The sequence below is a fragment of the Periplaneta americana genome, chromosome 5 (genome assembly GCF_040183065.1).
Source record: "Periplaneta americana isolate PAMFEO1 chromosome 5, P.americana_PAMFEO1_priV1, whole genome shotgun sequence".
Lineage (NCBI taxonomy): Eukaryota > Metazoa > Arthropoda > Insecta > Blattodea > Blattidae > Periplaneta > Periplaneta americana.
The window spans coordinates 194302861-194322099 of NC_091121.1; the positions used below are offsets into that span (position 1 = coordinate 194302861).

Here is a 19239-nt window from a genome sequence, read left to right on the forward strand (position 1 = left end):
ACTGTTAGTTCTGCACTGACAATAACACACAACTTTCTGAACTGTTCCCAGATATGGGCGAAGAGCCTGCCAGATAATAGGAAATGACAAAATTCCTGATATCACGCATTTCCTAACTGTGCAACAGTAACATGAAATAAACAAATATAGAAATCAAACACAACGTGTGTATGCCAATCACTGAATAATGTTAATCCCCAGCAATGCAATGCTAGATATTTGACATTGTTAACATGAGACGCAAACTGTGCAAAAAAGTAAGTGTATGATTTTCATTGAAGTACAAATTAAATACTCACAATCATGAAATGTAATAACTTACCAAAAAAAAAAAAGCACAAATTTATAGTGTGACTGTTAGTTCCACAGTGACAAAAACACACAACTTTCTGAACTGTTCCCAGATATGGGTTAAGTTAGTGGGGTTTAAAAAGGGTGCGTCAGCTACTATGGCTATTTGCGCCCTTATCTAAGATTCTTAACAAAACAGAAACACAATAGAATAATCAGAATGCTAAAAAGAACAAAAAAAGCTTCGTCACAGTTAAAACGAAATACACCAATGCAGTTTCAACAAGGTGATGCATAAAAATCATAAAAGTGAGCAGTTCTCAGACCCTAACTAGATTTAAAAATAAACAACAAAATAATAAAACAAATTATGTGGCGCATTTATAAAATACTCGGATGTAAAAGGTCCGAATTGTCAAGTGTGTTAAAACATATATAAAACAACGAATGTAACCTCCAGATGTAAAGGGTCTGGAGGATAAGTAAAACAGGTCAATAAAAACTAAATCATCCTGTCAAGTCCTGTATTCGATAAAAATTTTAGAACTGCATTTGCTCAATTAAAATCATTTTCAAAAGAGTCACGTAGTCGGCCGAATTCCATATTGCAGACGACAGTCATATTTTCTACAATGCAATAAAACATGTTCCACCATAAGTGGAACACGGCACATATCACACTCCGGCTGAGGACTGCCACGTAGGAGATGGCCATGTGTCAGATGACAGTGGCCAATCCTCAACCAGGTAAATAAAACTTCATGTCTTGACGCTTTTGTGGACAAATCTCAAATGCGGACTGTATTCTTTACCCTGAGCAATTTATTTCCCTCTAGTGCAGATCATTCTCCTTCCCGTTGCCACCATAGTGTAGTAACAGTTGGTGGGGTTTAAAAAGGGCACGTCAGCCACTATGGCTATTTGCGCCCTTACCATATTATATTTTTCATATAATCTTATATGTCCTGCCACCTCTCGCGCCAATATACCAGAGTGCCATTCATAGCACCATCTTCTGCCGCAGCATCTGCGGCCTCATTCCCTGTAATTCGAACATGGCCAGGAATCCAACCTTAAAGTATGAACCACTCTCCACGTGGTGTTCAGCGAGGAGTGCTGTTCTGCCTTTATAAGATATGACCCAGAAACTTCACCTTGAGCAGCGTCTCACTTTGTTTGGGAGGCAAAGTCGAGCAGGCTACCGTTGCGGAGTCTAGTGGCATACTTGACTTTCCCCACGAGTCCATCGATTAAAACAGGCTGATGTTTTTCATCGTTTTTTCCGTTCCTGTCAAAGCAATACTAATGAACTTTGGAGGCGGCACATAAACATTAATATTTTCGGGAACCAGATCCAAAGCTGTGTTCGTCATAAGACCACCAGTCACTGCACCTTTTTTAGGTTCTTCTCTTCTCCATTTTTTATTAATGAGAGAAGGTAAAATTGTATATTAGAAAAAACGTATAAAATGTACTATATATAACGAAAGGATTTTAAAATAGAAATTGAGTTTTGGAATTACACAAACTCTTCGTTCCTAGCATGGCTATAGGCCTATTTATTTTAAGAGTGAAATGTAATTAAATTGGTTCATCTTATAAAGTTTTCTAATGCTCTTAAGGAAGAATGTTGTTAATATTCTTCGTAATATTCATGGAAAAAGAGGTAGGAGTGTTTATGTTTACAATATCATCCAATTATCTCTAAGTTTCTGCAATATTTCGTCTTATACCATGTATAATATTCCAATGAAAAGTGAAAATCATACCTATGGCTATTCTCAGCTTTTTTCTTGTTTCCACATTTTATTATAATGGCACTGCGGTAGAATCCAAGATGGAGTCGCTGTTTTCCCGATCAATAAGTTGGATGACGTAAGAGGCTTATATGACGTCACATATATCTACACACAATATTGCAAGTACAAAAAATTGTTTCTATAAAATTCTGAAAATTTAACTTATCTCAGTGTTGTTGTTCTGTACAGGTGTAAGTTCTGGGTGCTAACGGTGTTTGTCCACAGCCCGGGTATGCTTCTTTAATGTTTATGAAGTCGAGAAACATTTGATCAGCCACCGGCGTGGCTCAGTCGGTTAAGGCACTTGGCTGCCAGTCTGAAGTTGCGCTCGGGTGCAAGTTCGATCCCCGCTTGGGCTGATTACCTGGTTGGGCTTTTTCCGAGGTTTTCCCCAACAGTAAGGTGAATGCCAGGTAATCTATGACGAATCCTCGGCCTCATCTCGCCAAATACCATCTCGCTATCAGTAATCTCATTGACGCTAAATAACCTAGCAGTTGATACAGCGTCGTTAAATAACCAACTAAAAAAACATTTGATCAGCTTGTTTTGTACACTCATTAAGCAAAAGTAAACTGATGCTAAACTTCGAAAGACGCTGATTTTAGAATTTTCGAACCACGTGTTCGTTGTTATTGCACACTGTTTTACACTGCTTTCATTTAAGGCAATATGGAAAAATTTTATATTTAGGTCTTACTTGCCATACTACTTTTTCTGGAGCACCACAATTAGTACAAGTTTTTGGTGTTATATCTGGAATTAATCCTTGTTCAATGCACCAATTTATACTACTTTCGTTATCTGTGTCCATGGGTTTGCATAATTCGCTGAAGTTTATGGTCTTCTGTGATCCGTGAGGTACATGATATTTGAGGCACTGGCCATCGTAAGATTAATAGAATACTAAAGGAAGTAATTAAAAGTGAATCTATTTAATATACGTAAAATAAGACAATTGAAAGTGGATAAGTGGAGTGGAGTCTTTCGGATATTTATGATATTACTTTTTTATATAATACAAGATAAATAGTTTGTGATCTATTTGTTATAGTTTAGTGTAAGAAAGTTTGTAGGAAATTAATGAATTAACTTTCATTATACAGTATAAAAATGGAATTGTATATTTAATGCGTTTGGAAGCATTTTATGTTGTGTCTAAGTATAATTTTTAAGGGGTTGTTTATCGATAAATTCGTAGCATAATGGCTATGATGGTGGTTTACTATACGAAAGATCCTAGGATCAAATCTCGGCGTAATCGAAGTTCGAAGGTAAGTTGTGTAATTCAATTTAACATGAAGTGATTTGTAGAACGAAGTAGTTAGATGGTGAAAGATAAAAGTAGAAAAAGATATATGAAAAGGAGGGTAGTGAAGTGATGTAGGGTGGCAGGAGGAAAAGAAGGAGTAGTGAGGGTGTCGATTTAATTCATATTTTCAAGTACCGGTATTAGCATCCTGCGTGACATCGTATATTGCGTCGTTCTCAAATTGGTCCTGGAAAATAGCGACTATATCTAGGATTTTACCGGCATTGCTAGCACATATTATTAATATACGGTATTTCAAATATCGTACGATGAAGTAATACACGGTTCTGAAAATTGTACAAATAATTAACGCGTTAGTTTTGCGTTATTTTCCAGGAGAGGTAAATTTAAGTACACCACCTATTTTTTATCCTGTTCGAGAATATGAGATAACATATGCACTTCTAAACCACACGCCTCTGCATTCAGATTCTTTGTTTGTGAAAAACTGACACGCATTGCATCATAAGCTAGTCCTTTAGAAAAATTATATACACAAAATACTATACTCCTCGCTTGTGAGTGTAGGACCATCCTTTTGCGTAAGTATAACAGATGAAACACCAGGGCCAATTGCAACCCCTTCAAGAGACATTGCTACGGTAAGTTACATATCACACAAGAGAAAACAGTCCACATCTGAATTTTAAAATAAACAGAATCTACCTTCGTTTACAGAGAGGGACTTCAGAGCAAAATATGTTCTATGCTGTAGGTTGGATCTCTGTTTAGTCTTAAAGCGGTAACACGCGAACCAGTTGACAAACAATTGCCATTCTTGTACAGTTGATTTCAGTATGTGTAGCTCTATCGAATGTCACAACTTAAAATTCATTCCTAGTCATAAGTATTGTGCGCGCAAGAAAGAAACAAATACGATCCCACGTGAAACTTTAAATCAACTTAGACAATATAAAATTTCTGATGCAACGATTGATCCCATAGGATCTCACGTGTTAAAATCATCCTTAGCTATAATTAGTAATCATTTGTACCCAACAAAATTTTTATTGTAAATGATTTCCTACGTTTTCTTATCTTAATGATTTTTCTTTTTCTTTCCAAGTGTCACAAAATTGTTTTGTTTACTTATTATTCTTTATGAATTGATTAGTAGGCCGATCTATCAAACCCTTATTTAGGGCGGCTTTTGTTTAAACAAATTATCACCACGTCATTGCCATTGGCTAGTCGACATAGACGGTCTCACAGTCTAGTATAGTCACGCGAAGCTTGAGTTGTGAGGGTGCAAGGAAGAATAGACTGTGCCGGTACTATTTCGGATTGTCTATAATGAGGTGATAGTAGCGATCCTGATGGTTAGCAACTATATTCTATGGATGCATATTTACTACGTATTCAGCTTCGTGACTGTATATACTAGACTGTACCGGCCTGAACTAGCTGCGCCTTAGATGCCTTCTAATTCTGAAAGCGCTTTAATACAGTATACCTATCGTTGCTTACGGGATTACACAAGCTGGCGCATAGCACGATCGAGAGTAGGTCTCTGTGAGTCATGACAATTTCTGCCGCTAGGTTCGCCTCTCTGCCCTATGAAATGATGAATAGTACCATTACAAAGCATTGTGCATCGTGAAAATAGTTCGATTAATTGTGCATTACTGATTCAGTACGAATATTATAAATATGCCAAGCTTATTACAGTGTTATTTGAAGTTTGTTCAGCTAAGTTATATTCGAAAATTGTCTGTGTTTTGCTATGTGAAGAACTCGGTACCAACAGGTCGTATCTTTATAGGTTAAGGTAAATGTCAAAGTTCTCTCATATAACAAGCAATGCTATGTTAAAAGTGGCGAATTGCATTTTCCGACTCTCGAATGATGTGACCCGAAATGTAAAATAATTTCATGCATTGTTTCACTTACCAAGCATTACTGATATAGGCCTAATGAAAATGTGAATGACGTGATGTAAACATTGAAGATAATGTTGTTACTGTTTTCCTTTCTTTTTTAGAAAATACCGACAAAAGTAATGAATTATCTTCATGCTGTACTTATTAGGTAATTAATGTGTATTTGTCTGTATTTTAGACCTGTGTATTGTTACGTAATTATCACTGAATTAGGTTAGAGAACTTAACAAGGTTAGTATGAGATTAGGTAATGCACCTCAAACTGTAACTAATAATGGCTGCTGCCGAAATAGGCTGAGGTGGTTATCGTGTGAAACAAAAATTATATCTGGAATATCTAGTTTTATTATATACGGATACGTAAAGTTTTTTTTTTTTTTTTTGTTTTAGCATGTGTTTGTAATTTTGTGAGGTTATGTCTAGCCTAATTTCTTTTTATTCTTGTATCATTACCAATACATTAATTTATTTTATATTCATTTCAAGTGTTACATCTATGGTGGCAACTCTACTTATGTTAGGATATGAAGTAACAGTATATATTCAACTTCATCATTTGCTAAAAATTAAAGAAAACTGTATGTGTTCGACTCATTCCATCGTCATTTCTTCTTATGTATGTGAAACACGTTCGTTCTAAAAGTGCTACAATAAATGAACACTGACGTGATGGAACAATTTACAAGTTACTGTTAAAATGCTCAACATTTTCAAGTGGTGCTATACCCATTGTTTCAAAATGTACATACATATTTTTACATTTCTATAAGAGGTGTCATAAATTATTTCAGCATATTTGTAAATTCTTCAAAATTAATCCTTCTAATTAATACCATAAAGTCATGAAATAATATAGCCTAGGCCTATATGTGATTTTATACTACCGGTATTGATGTTGATCTTGGTAAATTAATCCAATTTCACAGTGTTGTCTTTTGTATTGTGGTTCATAACAATTATCACAGTATGTACGTGGAAATGTTTTTAAAATAATAAATTCCAGCTCATGATTTTAAGTGGTCGTTTCAATGGGAGGTTATATTGGAAAGATGATCACAAATGGATAATTTACTGCAAGATACAAGAACTGAATATAAGTGAGTGTTCCGTTGAAAGTGAAAGTGAAAATTTCGTTTTACAAGAGCTAAATAGGCGTACACGCACTAAAACACTACAGCGTTTACTATTACTATGCTCAATAGATTAATCAGTAGGCCTATAGAAATGTTTTCACCACTGCAGGAAAAAATCGCGCAATAATTATACTTCTCAGTTATTGTGACGTCCGTATTTTTTTTAAAAAGAGAGGGAAAAGTTAGGCCTTCTTGCAAATGCGTAATTATGAATTCAAGGAAATTAAAGATAATGCAGTACCTTAATTAGTTGCAATATCTTATTTATTAATAATATTAGGTGAAAAGGGTAGGCTATAGTGAGTATATGTAAGATGTCAAGTTAATTTATTTCCGGAAATGTTTGGTGTATGAACTGAAGTACAGAGCAGACAGTCCCTCAGTTTATATGTAATATGTTTTAATATCAAGAATGACAGCCTTTTATTGTAATATAATTGAGGAGTAGAAGTTTGCAAATTACGTCTATTGTCCATAAAATATTGTACAAAGCATTTAATAAGCAATGATGAGTCCTTTAAATGTCCCAAATGTCAATGTCTTTTAAGTGTTCTGCTATGAATATATAGGGCAGAACAGCGCTCCGAGCGGCGGAATTGGCATTACGAGGGAACCACTTCAGACTCGTTTTTCAAGCTCTATGCGCCAGCTTGTATAATCTCGTAAGCAACGATACCTATACTGCTCACCAATGGTATCAATGGTACGTGCACCTTACAAAACAATATCCATGGTAAAATGGAGACATAGAAGACAGGCATTCGAATAATAATAATAGATATTCACTACTATAAACCTATAACTGTAAGATATATATAACTGAAACTGGATTTCCATTTACTTACATCCACGCTTTAGACTGAAAACAGAAAACTCGATTTCACTTAGTGTAGCTACAGCATGTATTCAGATCAAAGTGGCCGTGGACAAATTTGCCACATTAAACGGAAAACAAACGAAGCCATAACCAATCGTCCTGACCAAACTAAAACCATGGATAATATTTATCCATGATAAAACTACCCAACAATTCAACCTACGTACAACAAATTACAAACTCAAATCACAGCTACAGCAACATAGAAGACATGAAAATACTACACATCCAGCCAAAAAAAAAAAAATAATAATAAAACAGAAACTTGATACACTAGGACAATATGGCATTTTTAAACATACAAAAATACACCCACATCATATCCTGAACACTGTACCAGAGGCTCTGACTGTACTCATTTTCAAAACACACATCCTTTTCGACACGATCATGAACACACCTCACTACAACAGGAAACCAGGAGACAGGGTTGCCAGATTGGACGATAAGTCGCGGATTGGGCTACCTTAGAGCCCTGTTTGCGACTAATTTTTAGTCCAGGCGATTTTCGATTTTTTGAGCTACTAGAAATTTTGGCGAGCGAAATTTGGGAGGATGATAACTTCGTGTTATTTTTTAATCTTACATTTTTTTTCCGTTTTTCTTTGGCACGACAAGGGTTTTCGATTCCTAAATCAATGACTTCCCTGTAATAAATAAGTTGACTTAGGCCCGGTTGCAGAAACGCAAATCAAATCAGTCCCTGATCGCCAATCAGTTGATGTCTGATTTATTTGATTGTTCATTGGGTTGCACAAACGTAAATCTCCAATCAACTTGTCTCAATTTACTAATTGTTGATTTGAGAAAGAAAAACATTTGACAACATCGCTATTTAGCAACCACAGCCAATTTGATGCTCTTTTACAGTCGCGAAACGTATGCATCTAGTAGGCGGTGAATAGGAAAACAAGTGAATGCTTTGCTGTTTTGTTGTTTTTGTAGAAGGGAAACAGCGGATTGTATTTGTATAGACTATGAAGCAAACAAAAAACGTAAGGGGGCCCAATTTTTCTGACAATGATAGAGCCCTCTTATTGAACATCATAGAGAGCTTTATGCATATCATTGAAAATAAGAAGACAGATAGTGTTTGGGTGAAGCAGAAAAAGGAGGCCTGGAAGAAAATTGCTTCAGAATTTAATGAAGCTACATATGAGGTCGCAAGAACACCCCAGCAATTAAAGATTGCATATGAAAACTACAAAAGGAGAACCAAGAAACTTGCAGCTGACGATAAGGTAGGCCTAAGCTGTGACGTATAATTTTTACCTATTTCTAGATTTATTAATGGACAGTTACGTTTTTGTGGCATTCCATAAATATTATTACGTCTCAAAAATATAGAGGGAGATTTAAATTCATAATTATTTTCTTCTAACTAGTTTCTTGACCTACATTGAATCTTTGTTTTTTCCAGGCAGAGCTCTACAAAACTGGTGGAGGAACTTTTAAAAGGAAGCTAGATGCAGATGGCGAAAGACTAATATCCAGGCTGAATTCCCATTTTGCACCTGTGAATAATCCTTGTGACAGTGATGGCCAGTACCAAGTTTTTCAAGTAACAGAACAGGATTGCAATATACTGGAGGTAAGAATATATAACCTTAGTTTGACATAATTTGGGTAGGCCTAAAAAAAGTAAAAAATATCCATCTACATTATCCATCATCATCCCATCACTCAGAATATAAAAATATCGATTGAGGTGGTGAAATGGAAATATAATTGGAGTAGATGAACTTCATTTTGCCTTTAATTTATTTACAGTCTTATAACCCTATTTTATAAGAAACCAGCTCACAGCAAACAACAATACATTAACAAAAAAAATTAAGCAAATTTTTCGGCTAAATAGTGCCATTCAGTTCAAACACAAAACAAATAACTTTCCAGTTTGTGTATTTATATTGTATACTTCATCTTGTTTTACAGGATAGCCATGAAACTTTATTTGATGGAGCTGTGTCTATAGTGCACCCTGCTCGTTTGCATTCAACTTCTGGTCATGATGTCACTGGGGACAAATATGGAGATGAGGCCTCATCTATTCCGCCGTCCCCGTCTTCTGCAAATCAACAAGATTCATTGTCAGCAGGTCGTCATCTGTCATCAGAAATTACACCAATAAACCCACTGACAGGAAGCAGGAGTGGAATAATTAGGCCCAGATCAAGATCACAAAGAAGCAGGCTGGAAGACTATACGTCCAGTAAAACTGATTTTAATGAATTAAGGTGTCGACTTCTGATCGAAAAACATGAAATGGAAATGGAAATTTTAAAAACTAATCTACAAGTGGCCCAAGTAGAGTTAGAGATTAAAAGGGCAATTCTAGCCAAAGAAAATAAATAAATAAAGTTTGCATCAAAAATAAAAGAACTAATTAATTACGAGTATTTTGCTCACCTTTCTGCCAGTGTTGTAAAGTGTGTATTTATTAGTGTAGTTCTGACTGTGTTCCCTCCATTTCTCCTTCTTCCCATAGGTGCTTCACCCTCATCAGCTTGTGGGTAGAATCTTGCAATGAGATCTTCATCAGGAGGTGGGGGATTATTTTCTCCTCTCTCCAACAATAAATTGTGGATGGCAAAACATGCAACAATGCATTCTAGTGTTGTTGATCGTTGCCTTCCCAACTTGAAACGGAGACCCAACGATAAGCATGGAAACCTTCTTTTTACCACGCCAAATGCTCGCTCTATACAGTTTCGAGTGTATATATGTGTTGAATTATACAACTCCTCTGCTTCTGTCGTGGGGTTTGCTAGGGGAGTCAACAAGAAATTTGAACATGCATAGCCTCCATCACCCAAAAGAATTCCATTTCCCATCTCTCTGTTTACGAATTGAGCTCGTAACCTACTCATTAAAAATATTGTGCTGTCATGTGTAGAACCCTGCCAACGGGCTACAACATTCCAGAATTTCAATGATGGTGTACATATTGCCTGTACATTCACAGAAAAGAAACCTTTTCTATTGCGATAAAGTTCAGCGTCATTTCCACCAGGTGATTGGATGGGGATGTGAGTGCAATCTATACATCCAATGACTCTTGGAAATCCTGACATGGCTGAAAATTCTCTCTGGATTTCAAGTCGTTCCCTGTCTGAGGTTGGAGGCTTTATGAAATCCTGCGAAAGCAAAGCAATTTCATGTGTAACATCCCTTACTACTCGGCAAATAGTTGATTTGTGGACCCCAACAAGATCACCCAAGACCGCTTGAAAAGTTCCGACAGCATAAAATCGCAGCGTTATTAGAAGTTGGTTCATAGGAGAAAGTGGTAAGTTTCTATTTGTCTGTCTGCATATATTTGCTTCAATTTTCGAAAGTAAAAAAACACACGAATCCTTACTTAACCTAAATCTCTGTTCAAATTCTCTCTCATTATACATAAAAAACAATTCATGTCTGTCGCGGAAATGCCGTCTTCTTAATAATATTTCTTCATATTGTTCGAAAATTTCTTCATCAGAAGAATCCATTACTACGTCGAAAACAATATTATTACGCTGTAACTAATTGTTATATAAATTACAGTATGCACAATGAACAGAACAACATATACTTGATCAGTGATCAGTCACTTAACCAGCGAAAATCTGTTGATCAAATCTGACGGAAGACTGATCTCCGATCAAATACTGATTGTTCTTTCTGCAACAGAAATAGAACTGATGGCCAATCAAACCCTCCTTGATCGCCAATCATATTTTGATCAGTGTTTCTGCAACTGGGCCTTACTGTACATATGACAAATGAAATCCACGTGGACAACTTCAATGTTAAACCACTTTGCTACGCCTCCATGTATGTTCAAGGGTATTGTATTGTATTGAATTTATTCATTCCCTGTACAATCTATTACAGATTATAGATTCATTAGATAGAAACACAAAATACAAACTCAAAAAAACACACACACACACAAAATAAGATTTCTAGTATGAATTTAGTGGACCAGTGTTACCAATACAGTGCTTTTGAAGTCTATGTGGTACTCAATTTCATGAATTTAGCGACAAAGCGAAAATATGGTGTGTTCTTTATCACTCTGATTAGGGCCAAATCTGGTGCTTTAGTTTTTAATTCAGTATTCATTAGTTTCTATCAAAGGACGAATGCAATTGGAAATGAACTGTGGTGCAATGATCTCTCAATGTTAAACCACGGTTCTCAGCCTCCACGTGTCAGACACTAAGGGGAAGTCCCAGAATGCGATTACACCATAGCACGCAATTCATATGCCCGATTAATCTGGAGCTTTCCTATCTCCACTTCGTGACTATCTTCGAAACTCTAATGCATAGACTACATAGCTTACATGTAGGTGCATTGTGCAAGTTACAGCATGCGTTCTATTCGTTGAGTTTTCACTAGCAAGATTTTTTTATTTGATCAGTTTCTGTACTGTGTTATATTTTTTATTGTGTCATTATTAATGTTAGTTGTAAGAATAGTGATTATAAGTATTCTTTCTATGGCGTTCATGATTTGGTCAAGTTTTATTACTCTACTGCCACTTCCAACGAACTCCTAACGAATATTCACACGTTTATCACTGGGATTGTGGCGCTGGAAATCAATTTAGAACACATTTATCTCAGCCACGGCACATTTCAATTTTTATTGTACAATATAAATGCAATTATCACTACAATGACACAATAATTCTTGCAGATAACACAGAAACATCTTCGGAAACGTAATTAACAGAGTCGCAGTTTCACTTCACCTCCACTAGATGACTCTTGAGTTCCAGCAGACAGCAGGCTATAGGCGTAGCAGGGATGCCAATATCGGCAAACGAAATGAAACTGTGAGGAATGTTACAATAGGTGTGTAGCACGTTAGGTTAGGTTAGGTGTGTAAGATAATATGGTTACCACAGTTGGCGACACTGCAATCATTCTCCCACTCCACCTCAAATAACGCCACAACGACGGAATATGGCCGCCTTCTTCCTTCAAGTACGATGACTTTCCTATATAAGTAAGGAACCTATTTAGGGCAGGTTGGGTGGCACCACAGCTCTCCCAGTGATCACATCGAGTTTCTACTACTCCACACTACAAAACTAAGTTATTTTCAGTATTTGTGTTTAATTCCCTATGCTGGCAGTACATTAATAAAACTTCACCAATATTTCTTTCTGCAACACTTAGCATTTTCTGTAATTGCAATGGGAAAGTGAGAAAAATACAGTGAAAACTTAAATAAAAGTTGGTACCTATAATGACCCACATTAGGCACAAAATATTCAGAGAGAAATATAGCAATGAAAAAGAAGAACTAGCGAAAAGTGCTGTGTGGTGATAAGACGATAAATATATGAAAAGGAATGCACGAGAGCTACCATTGTATTGCGCCACTTGACCAATAATCAATCGAGCATTGGGAATGGATACAGATGATGCACATTCTGGTTTCAGAGGGGAATAGTTCAAAGAAAGAAAAAAGAATACGGACAGGAATGTGCTCACTTGACAAATTAACGGAATAGATAGGATTAGAGCCCCACTGAATGAACTGCCATGAATCCAAAGTAGGCCTATATCAGCCACATTCTTTGAAAAGTGATTTATTATTTACTCCACACAAATTAAAAATGGAAAATTTTCTGTTATAACTTGTGCACTGGGCTACACCGTCATTACATGTCACTCACATTTACAAATCATATGTAATGAGTAATGTTTTTATTCCTTCCAATTACACTTGACCTACCAATACGTTATGTGCATTTTATTAACACCATGGTTCATGACTTCTTCATCTCAAGCAGCAATTGGTGCAAGTGCTTACTTACATGACTGTGGAAACAATTTCCACAATTCAACAATTCGCCCTTAAGCAGTTGCCTACTTTGTAACATTAAGACTCGTGCTGGCACCCCAAATGGGTTCTAATGGGCTATCTTTTTAGCAAATAATTAAAATACCACCGTTTTTTATTTATACAACTATATGAAATACTTTAATACCTATCACAATTAATGTACATAATGATAATACTTTAATATTGGTTCACATGTAATATTCGAACATCTATTCACTCCTTATCATAATTTACATTTTATCTTCCTTTCCAGACCACTTTCTTCCTTTTTCGTAATTTAGATATTTCGTAACCGAATCAACAACCTAAAAATCTAACTAACAATACCAAAGTCCTTAAATTACAGTCTCTACTTAACATCCATTGTTATTATTTGTTACACCGGTATGGTCAGTTTAGTCACTGTCACTATTTACGATAGGAGCGCTGGGTGTTGGCGTATCCTCACAGCACTTAAACTGTTATGTAGAATATGAGAATTCCGATTTCAATTATGTTTACGGTTATTGTTGCCTCACCAGTTCTAAATAAGGTACTGAGTTTCAGAAGTACAGGCTTACTCAATATGTAGTTAACAGCTCCGTATATGTGATGGGGCGATGACAACACCGCACAACTGCTTAAGGGTTAAGGAAATAAAAGAGCACAAGATTGTTATTTAAGGTTACCTAAATATCTTACGAATATCCTGTACCACACTTACCGGTATGCCACATTTTGTCTTGTTGTAATGGACAATATGATTACAGTAGGTACATAATGTTTTGCACTGTCAGTTGTTTTATACTGCATTAACGCATTTCATCACAAGTCTAGTGACTGCAACATGCAATATTTACACTTTCGTGATCTGTTGTCTACTGATAATGAAAATGGGGATTGAGGGAGAAACCAGATCACTAAATCTCACTACGTACGTTTCTATTGAAATAATGTTACTGCATTCACTCATCACTAGGCCCATCCTTGAATCATATAATATTTGCACTTTAGTGATCGGTATAATGAAAAGGGGGGATTGAAGGAGGCAACATTCCCCTTATTTTAACCAAATCACTAAACCTCACCTGATCTCTTATAGAAGTAATCTTAGTTGGAAGGTTACCATACGATTTCGTACATATTTATGTGTACCATATTTACCAAGTCTCAGACAATTCTAGCCGAACATGTAAACAAGTTGTTTTTTCTAATGTAGTTGCTGTAATTCCGAAATTGCCTGGATACACACGGGAAATATCTTACAGAAATGGAAGGAATATTGTTGTTGCTGCTGAATGACTGCATTTTTTATTGACATATGAACTCAAATAAAGAAAATTGTGACTACCTCCACGGCCATCTTTTGGGACAGTTTCTTTTACAAAACGCCATCTCTTCCACATTTTGTGTGAGTCACGTTGCATCTTCACAATTAACAAATTCTCCTATGCTCGAAATAGTCTTTAGTAAGGATGCTTACACTAAGATATTGTTTAGCCAATTGCTAATGACAATAAAATGACATCATTCTGTATTTTCATTTAATATTTTGATTTTATGGTGTACTTTTACTATTTTTAATAAAGCAATTCATAATTGTTGAAGGTTTAGAATATTTTTGGACTATTGACACTTATGAGAAATATTTTTAAAAGTTCCTCAGAAAGATCCTTGCTATGAGGAACATCTTATGGCTGCTTCCATTGCATGGGTTCTGCATTTCCAAGGGTCGGTAAGTAGCCTATAACAATTTATCAAATTGTGTGGCATTATATATGCAAAAAAACAATGAAAGAAAGGTAACAAGTAGTCCGCAGTAAGAGAGGTAAGAATGACACAAGGGTAGAAAAGCAAGAAGTAGTGGAAGAGGGAAGATTAGGAGGGGGCAGTGGAAAAGAAAACATATTTTCAATGCAAAAACGACTTACGTTATCAGTACCAGGTAATAATGAACTACCTATCTTTCCATTAATCGTCCTTATAAGGAAACTTTCTTTTCTGGTATTTGAGCGTTAGAGAGATGTAGTCACCGTGGAAATACAGGAATCCAGATCTTCCAAGTATGGATTTCAAGAAAGAAAAAAAAAAGCAGGCATGAAATCCTCAGATTACAAAAGGTACAGACATCACAGTAATATTAACATAGGTTTCTACTTAATGACGAGTATGAATTTTGACATTCTCTTTTCACATTTATCACTCTAAAAGGTTCCTTTTTTCCACTATGTGTTCACTCACGTTCCACATGATTTAAAGACTATGTCAAAGAATCATCATATTGCATATGAACAACTGTTTAAATGACTGTGATATATGTAGATGATAAGAATTCCTGTCCTCAGACACACTTGGTTCATAGTTATATAACTAAAGTTAGTATGTGATTGACTGTAGTCTGTGTGCTTGCCAAAGCCTTTCTATTCCATAATGTGGTGCAGGAATTTCCAGTCCATAACTTTGTGTAGACTTTACTGCACTTTTGGCATTCTGATATCATTCAATTGTGACGTGAACCACAGGTTTTAGGGGCGTGGTCAATTTTAGCAACATTCTCCACAAATGTTGCATGAGAGAGACTTAACATTGAGATGGCATGAGTTCACTTTAGAGTTCGTGAATATGAGGAAAAATTTCCGTCAGCAATGCTCAAGTGCATGAACTATATCCTCTTTTGGAGAGAGATCTTCTGTATTGCATTTCGATTGGTTTTCATACATTTTATATGTGTACAGACTCTTGGATATCTCATTATTAAAAAAAAAAAAAAAGAACAGATCTCACAGACAGTATGTCAGAACGACTTCTCATCTATGTTCAAAGTTCATATTCTCTGAAATATTCTCATTCCCACAAATATATATAACTGGTTTCTCTCTGTGCTGCACAGCATGCACTTTCAAGTTTCGTATGGTGCGTGCATCTCTCCCTCTACACCTGACAATGCTACCACATTTTCGGTTTCAGAGAACTCATACTTTATAATCAAAGCGGTTTTTTGTGAACTTTTCAAAATTTTCGTGAAAAAAATATATAAAACATGAGTAATAGTGAAATGTGGAAATTATGACGTTACTGGTGACAAAAATTACGTTATAAGATGGCGATATTTTGATCGATAATCGATTCAAATTTCGTTGGTTGTGAGTTCGATTTCGCGTGTGATTGACTGATTACTTGGTTAAGTTAAGTTCTTAATTTGACGAGTGTGAAGTGTTTTACTTCTTTTTACTACATCATAATGTCTGAAGGCTTTTGTGGGTTGTGCAGCGAAGTGTAAGGCAGTTATCCCCGCTACCACGAAAAATATATGATTGGGTTGTTGCATTTGTCCAACAGAATAATGCATTGATTTATGCGTAGTTGCATGGTTAAGCGTACACTGAAATTCGCTTGTTCTGATGTTGACTTAAATATTAATAGGCCTACAGTTTGTGATTATCTGTGATTTTGAATTCTCCTGTGTACCTGAAAATGACTATTCTTAATTTCTTGTTACCGTTTTAACTTTAGTGTTGTATAGGTCGTCAGTTTATGGTTTACGTCGCGAAAGTTTTCGTACCCTATACAGAGTCATATTGCATTAATTTAATATTGTCACCAATTTCGTAAGAAAATTCATGAAAACCATAGATTTTAGTTTACATGTTTAATAAATGGCTTTTTCTGTTATGTTCTGGTGTATGTTTGTTAGTTTTGTTGGTGCAGTGAATATTTGAGTGTATAGGGGGAGGCCTCTAACATTTAGTACATTTGTATATTTTATAGCCTGTGAATTTCATAAAATTTACATACGTTCATGATGCCAAGGCCCTTCCTTCGCATTTTTGAAATTACCAAAATATTATACATATGGTTAAAAATGTGACAGTAATTTCGTAAAAACTGCGTGTTTATTTTTTCCGCCACATGTCACACACGGTCTGAATTGGCACTGATGTTATACAGAGCATTGTACCTGAATCGTTCATGGGAAATAAAGGTGCTGCTGCTGCTGATGATGATGATGATGATGATGATGATGATGATAATAATAATAATAATAATAATAATGGTCCCTAAGTAAATCAGCCTGACTGTTAACTCAGTGCTCTACAAACATGAGGTTTAAAAAATGTAAGGAAGCTTGTGGGCCTATGCAAAACAATCAGTGTCACATTTAATATTACCTATATATTTATTTGCTCACCTGGATTGTGTTAATGCTTGCCGGAGTGGTAATCTCTGGGTTACCTTATCGACAGAAGGATTAACAAAACCCGGCCATAAGTAATTGTGTAAGTCATTAAAATAATAATAGAATTTCTTATCCACTACTCTTGCAGCTATGAACTTCAGACCTAACGTTTCTTAATTAAATAAAACAAGGTAATTTAAAAAAAAAACTATTTTTCGTTTTTATTGCAGAATTAAACTTTTTTCTCAGAAACAGTGAATAAGGGGCGAAAATTGGCTATCACAAATGTGTCACATTTTTTTTATATACGCAACATCTACATGTCAGTGAATCTCATGTCACATTTATCGCTAAGAAAAAGGTGTGACGCTGATTATTTTACGAACAAAGTTTATAAATCCGAAGGATGGATGAAACTTTTCATAAACATCACGTTGGACTGTTTCTATACCTCTGTGGACTAAGGAACAGTGATTTAGATTTTATCATTAGAAATATTTTCACCAGTATGTTTCAGTGCATGGTTTTTCAATCGCCTTGATTCTGTGAAACATTTCCCACAAACATTGCATTTCAATGGCTTCTCGCCCGTGTGGGTGAGTGTATGAGCTTTGAGAGTTCCCGATTGTGAGAAACATTTTCCACAGACATCACATTTGAATGGCTTTTCGCCTGTGTGAGTACGAATATGGATTTTGAGAGCTCTCGCCAGCGAGAAACATTTGCCACAGATTTCGCATTTGAATGGCTTCTCGCCGGTGTGAGTACGAATATGGACGCCAAGAGCGCCCGATTGTGAGAAACATTTCCCACAAATATCGCATTTGAAAGGCTTCTCGCCGGTGTGTGTACGAATATGGTCTCTAAGAGCTCCGGATTGTGAGAAACATTTCCCACAGATATCGCATTTAAATGGCTTTTCACCTGTGTGAATACGTACGTGGGCTTTCAGATTTCCCGATTCTGAGAAATACTTGCCACAAATATCGCATTTGAATCTCTTTTCGCCTGCGTGTGTGCGAAAATGAGTTTTCAAATTGTGGAGAGTCTGCACCACCTTGCCACAAGCCACACACTTATATGGACCACGGTCTGTAAGACTGGCAGAAAGTGACTGCAAGTTCTCTCCTCGAAGAAAATGGTCGTAAATCTGACGATCAAGTGTACTGCCGAAGGCACAGTTTCCTGAGGAGAGCGCATTTTCAGGGTTTGTGTCCTCGTCTTGCAGCATTTCGTCCCCGTCAGTATTCAAACTCCTGCAAACAAAGGATTCAACTAGAGAAAGAGATGACTCATGCGACAGAAAGACGAATAAATGCCACGAAATGGTGACATGTGGTAAATAAGTAAACTGGAAAAAAAAGCAAGGATTTTGCAGAGAGCACTGAGACACGAAGTTAAGCCTCCTACCACGCACTCATAGTCCATAGGTCCAAACTTAGTATAATTACGACAGAAGTCTGAAAAGAGAGGAAGTGAGTTTCAATGGTGTCACGACATACAAGAAAAAGGAGGAAATTACAGACAGGGACGTTGCAAAATGTTTGAAACTGAACGTACATTGATATACAAATACATAGTTATAAGTACATTCCACCATAAAGAACAACTGCGTATCTTCTGTTATACGTTCATTATGATGGTAATTATAATGAGTAAGACCATTCTCAAATGCTAAACGCACAACAGTTCAAGACAAACTAAACACGGTGCAGTTCTCTCTAAAGGCAAATCGCCATTAAAAATCTGAATACTAAGTCACTACTTATTTGCATTTCAAATACCAAAGAGGAGAGATTATCCACCATAACATATTACTTACTGGCTTTTAAGGAACCCGGAGGTTCATTGCCGCCCTCACATAAGCCCACCATTGGTCCCTATCCTGAGAAAGATTAATCCAGTCTCTATCATATCCCACCTCCCTCAAATCCATTTTAACATTAT

General features: G+C 36.1%; 2 protein-coding genes across 2 annotated transcripts in view; one reads left to right on the forward strand and one right to left on the reverse strand.

The window, feature by feature from the left end:
• The window catches only part of LOC138700463 (zinc finger protein 271-like), a 48304-nt gene that overhangs the window by 12790 nt on the left and 16275 nt on the right, over positions 1–19239 (reverse strand). The window contains exons 8-10 of the mRNA XM_069827075.1: positions 17771–18548; positions 10339–10429; positions 7261–7308 (exon numbers count right to left, since the gene is read on the reverse strand). Coding sequence (XP_069683176.1) covers positions 7261–7308; positions 10339–10429; positions 17771–18548 — 917 coding nt within the window. The remainder of the gene's footprint in view (positions 1–7260; positions 7309–10338; positions 10430–17770; positions 18549–19239) is intronic.
• LOC138700398 (myb/SANT-like DNA-binding domain-containing protein 3) lies at positions 7959–11035 on the forward strand. The gene is made up of 3 exons (XM_069827012.1): positions 7959–8533; positions 8713–8883; positions 9228–11035. Exons 1-3 carry the CDS (start codon positions 8270–8272, stop codon positions 9645–9647), a joined length of 855 nt encoding a protein of 284 aa, XP_069683113.1. The 5' UTR covers positions 7959–8269; the 3' UTR covers positions 9648–11035.

What these genes read in the sequence shown, in the direction of transcription:
- LOC138700398 (XM_069827012.1), top strand. Translation starts at nt 8,270, where the DNA reads ATGAAGCAAACAAAAAACGTAAGGGGGCCCAATTTTTCTGACAATGAT. An exon ending in AACTTGCAGCTGACGATAAG is followed by an intron (nt 8,534 to 8,712) that starts GTAGGCCTAAGC and finishes TGTTTTTTCCAG; the next exon opens with GCAGAGCTCTACAAAACTGG. An exon ending in AGGATTGCAATATACTGGAG is followed by an intron (nt 8,884 to 9,227) that starts GTAAGAATATAT and finishes CTTGTTTTACAG; the next exon opens with GATAGCCATGAAACTTTATT.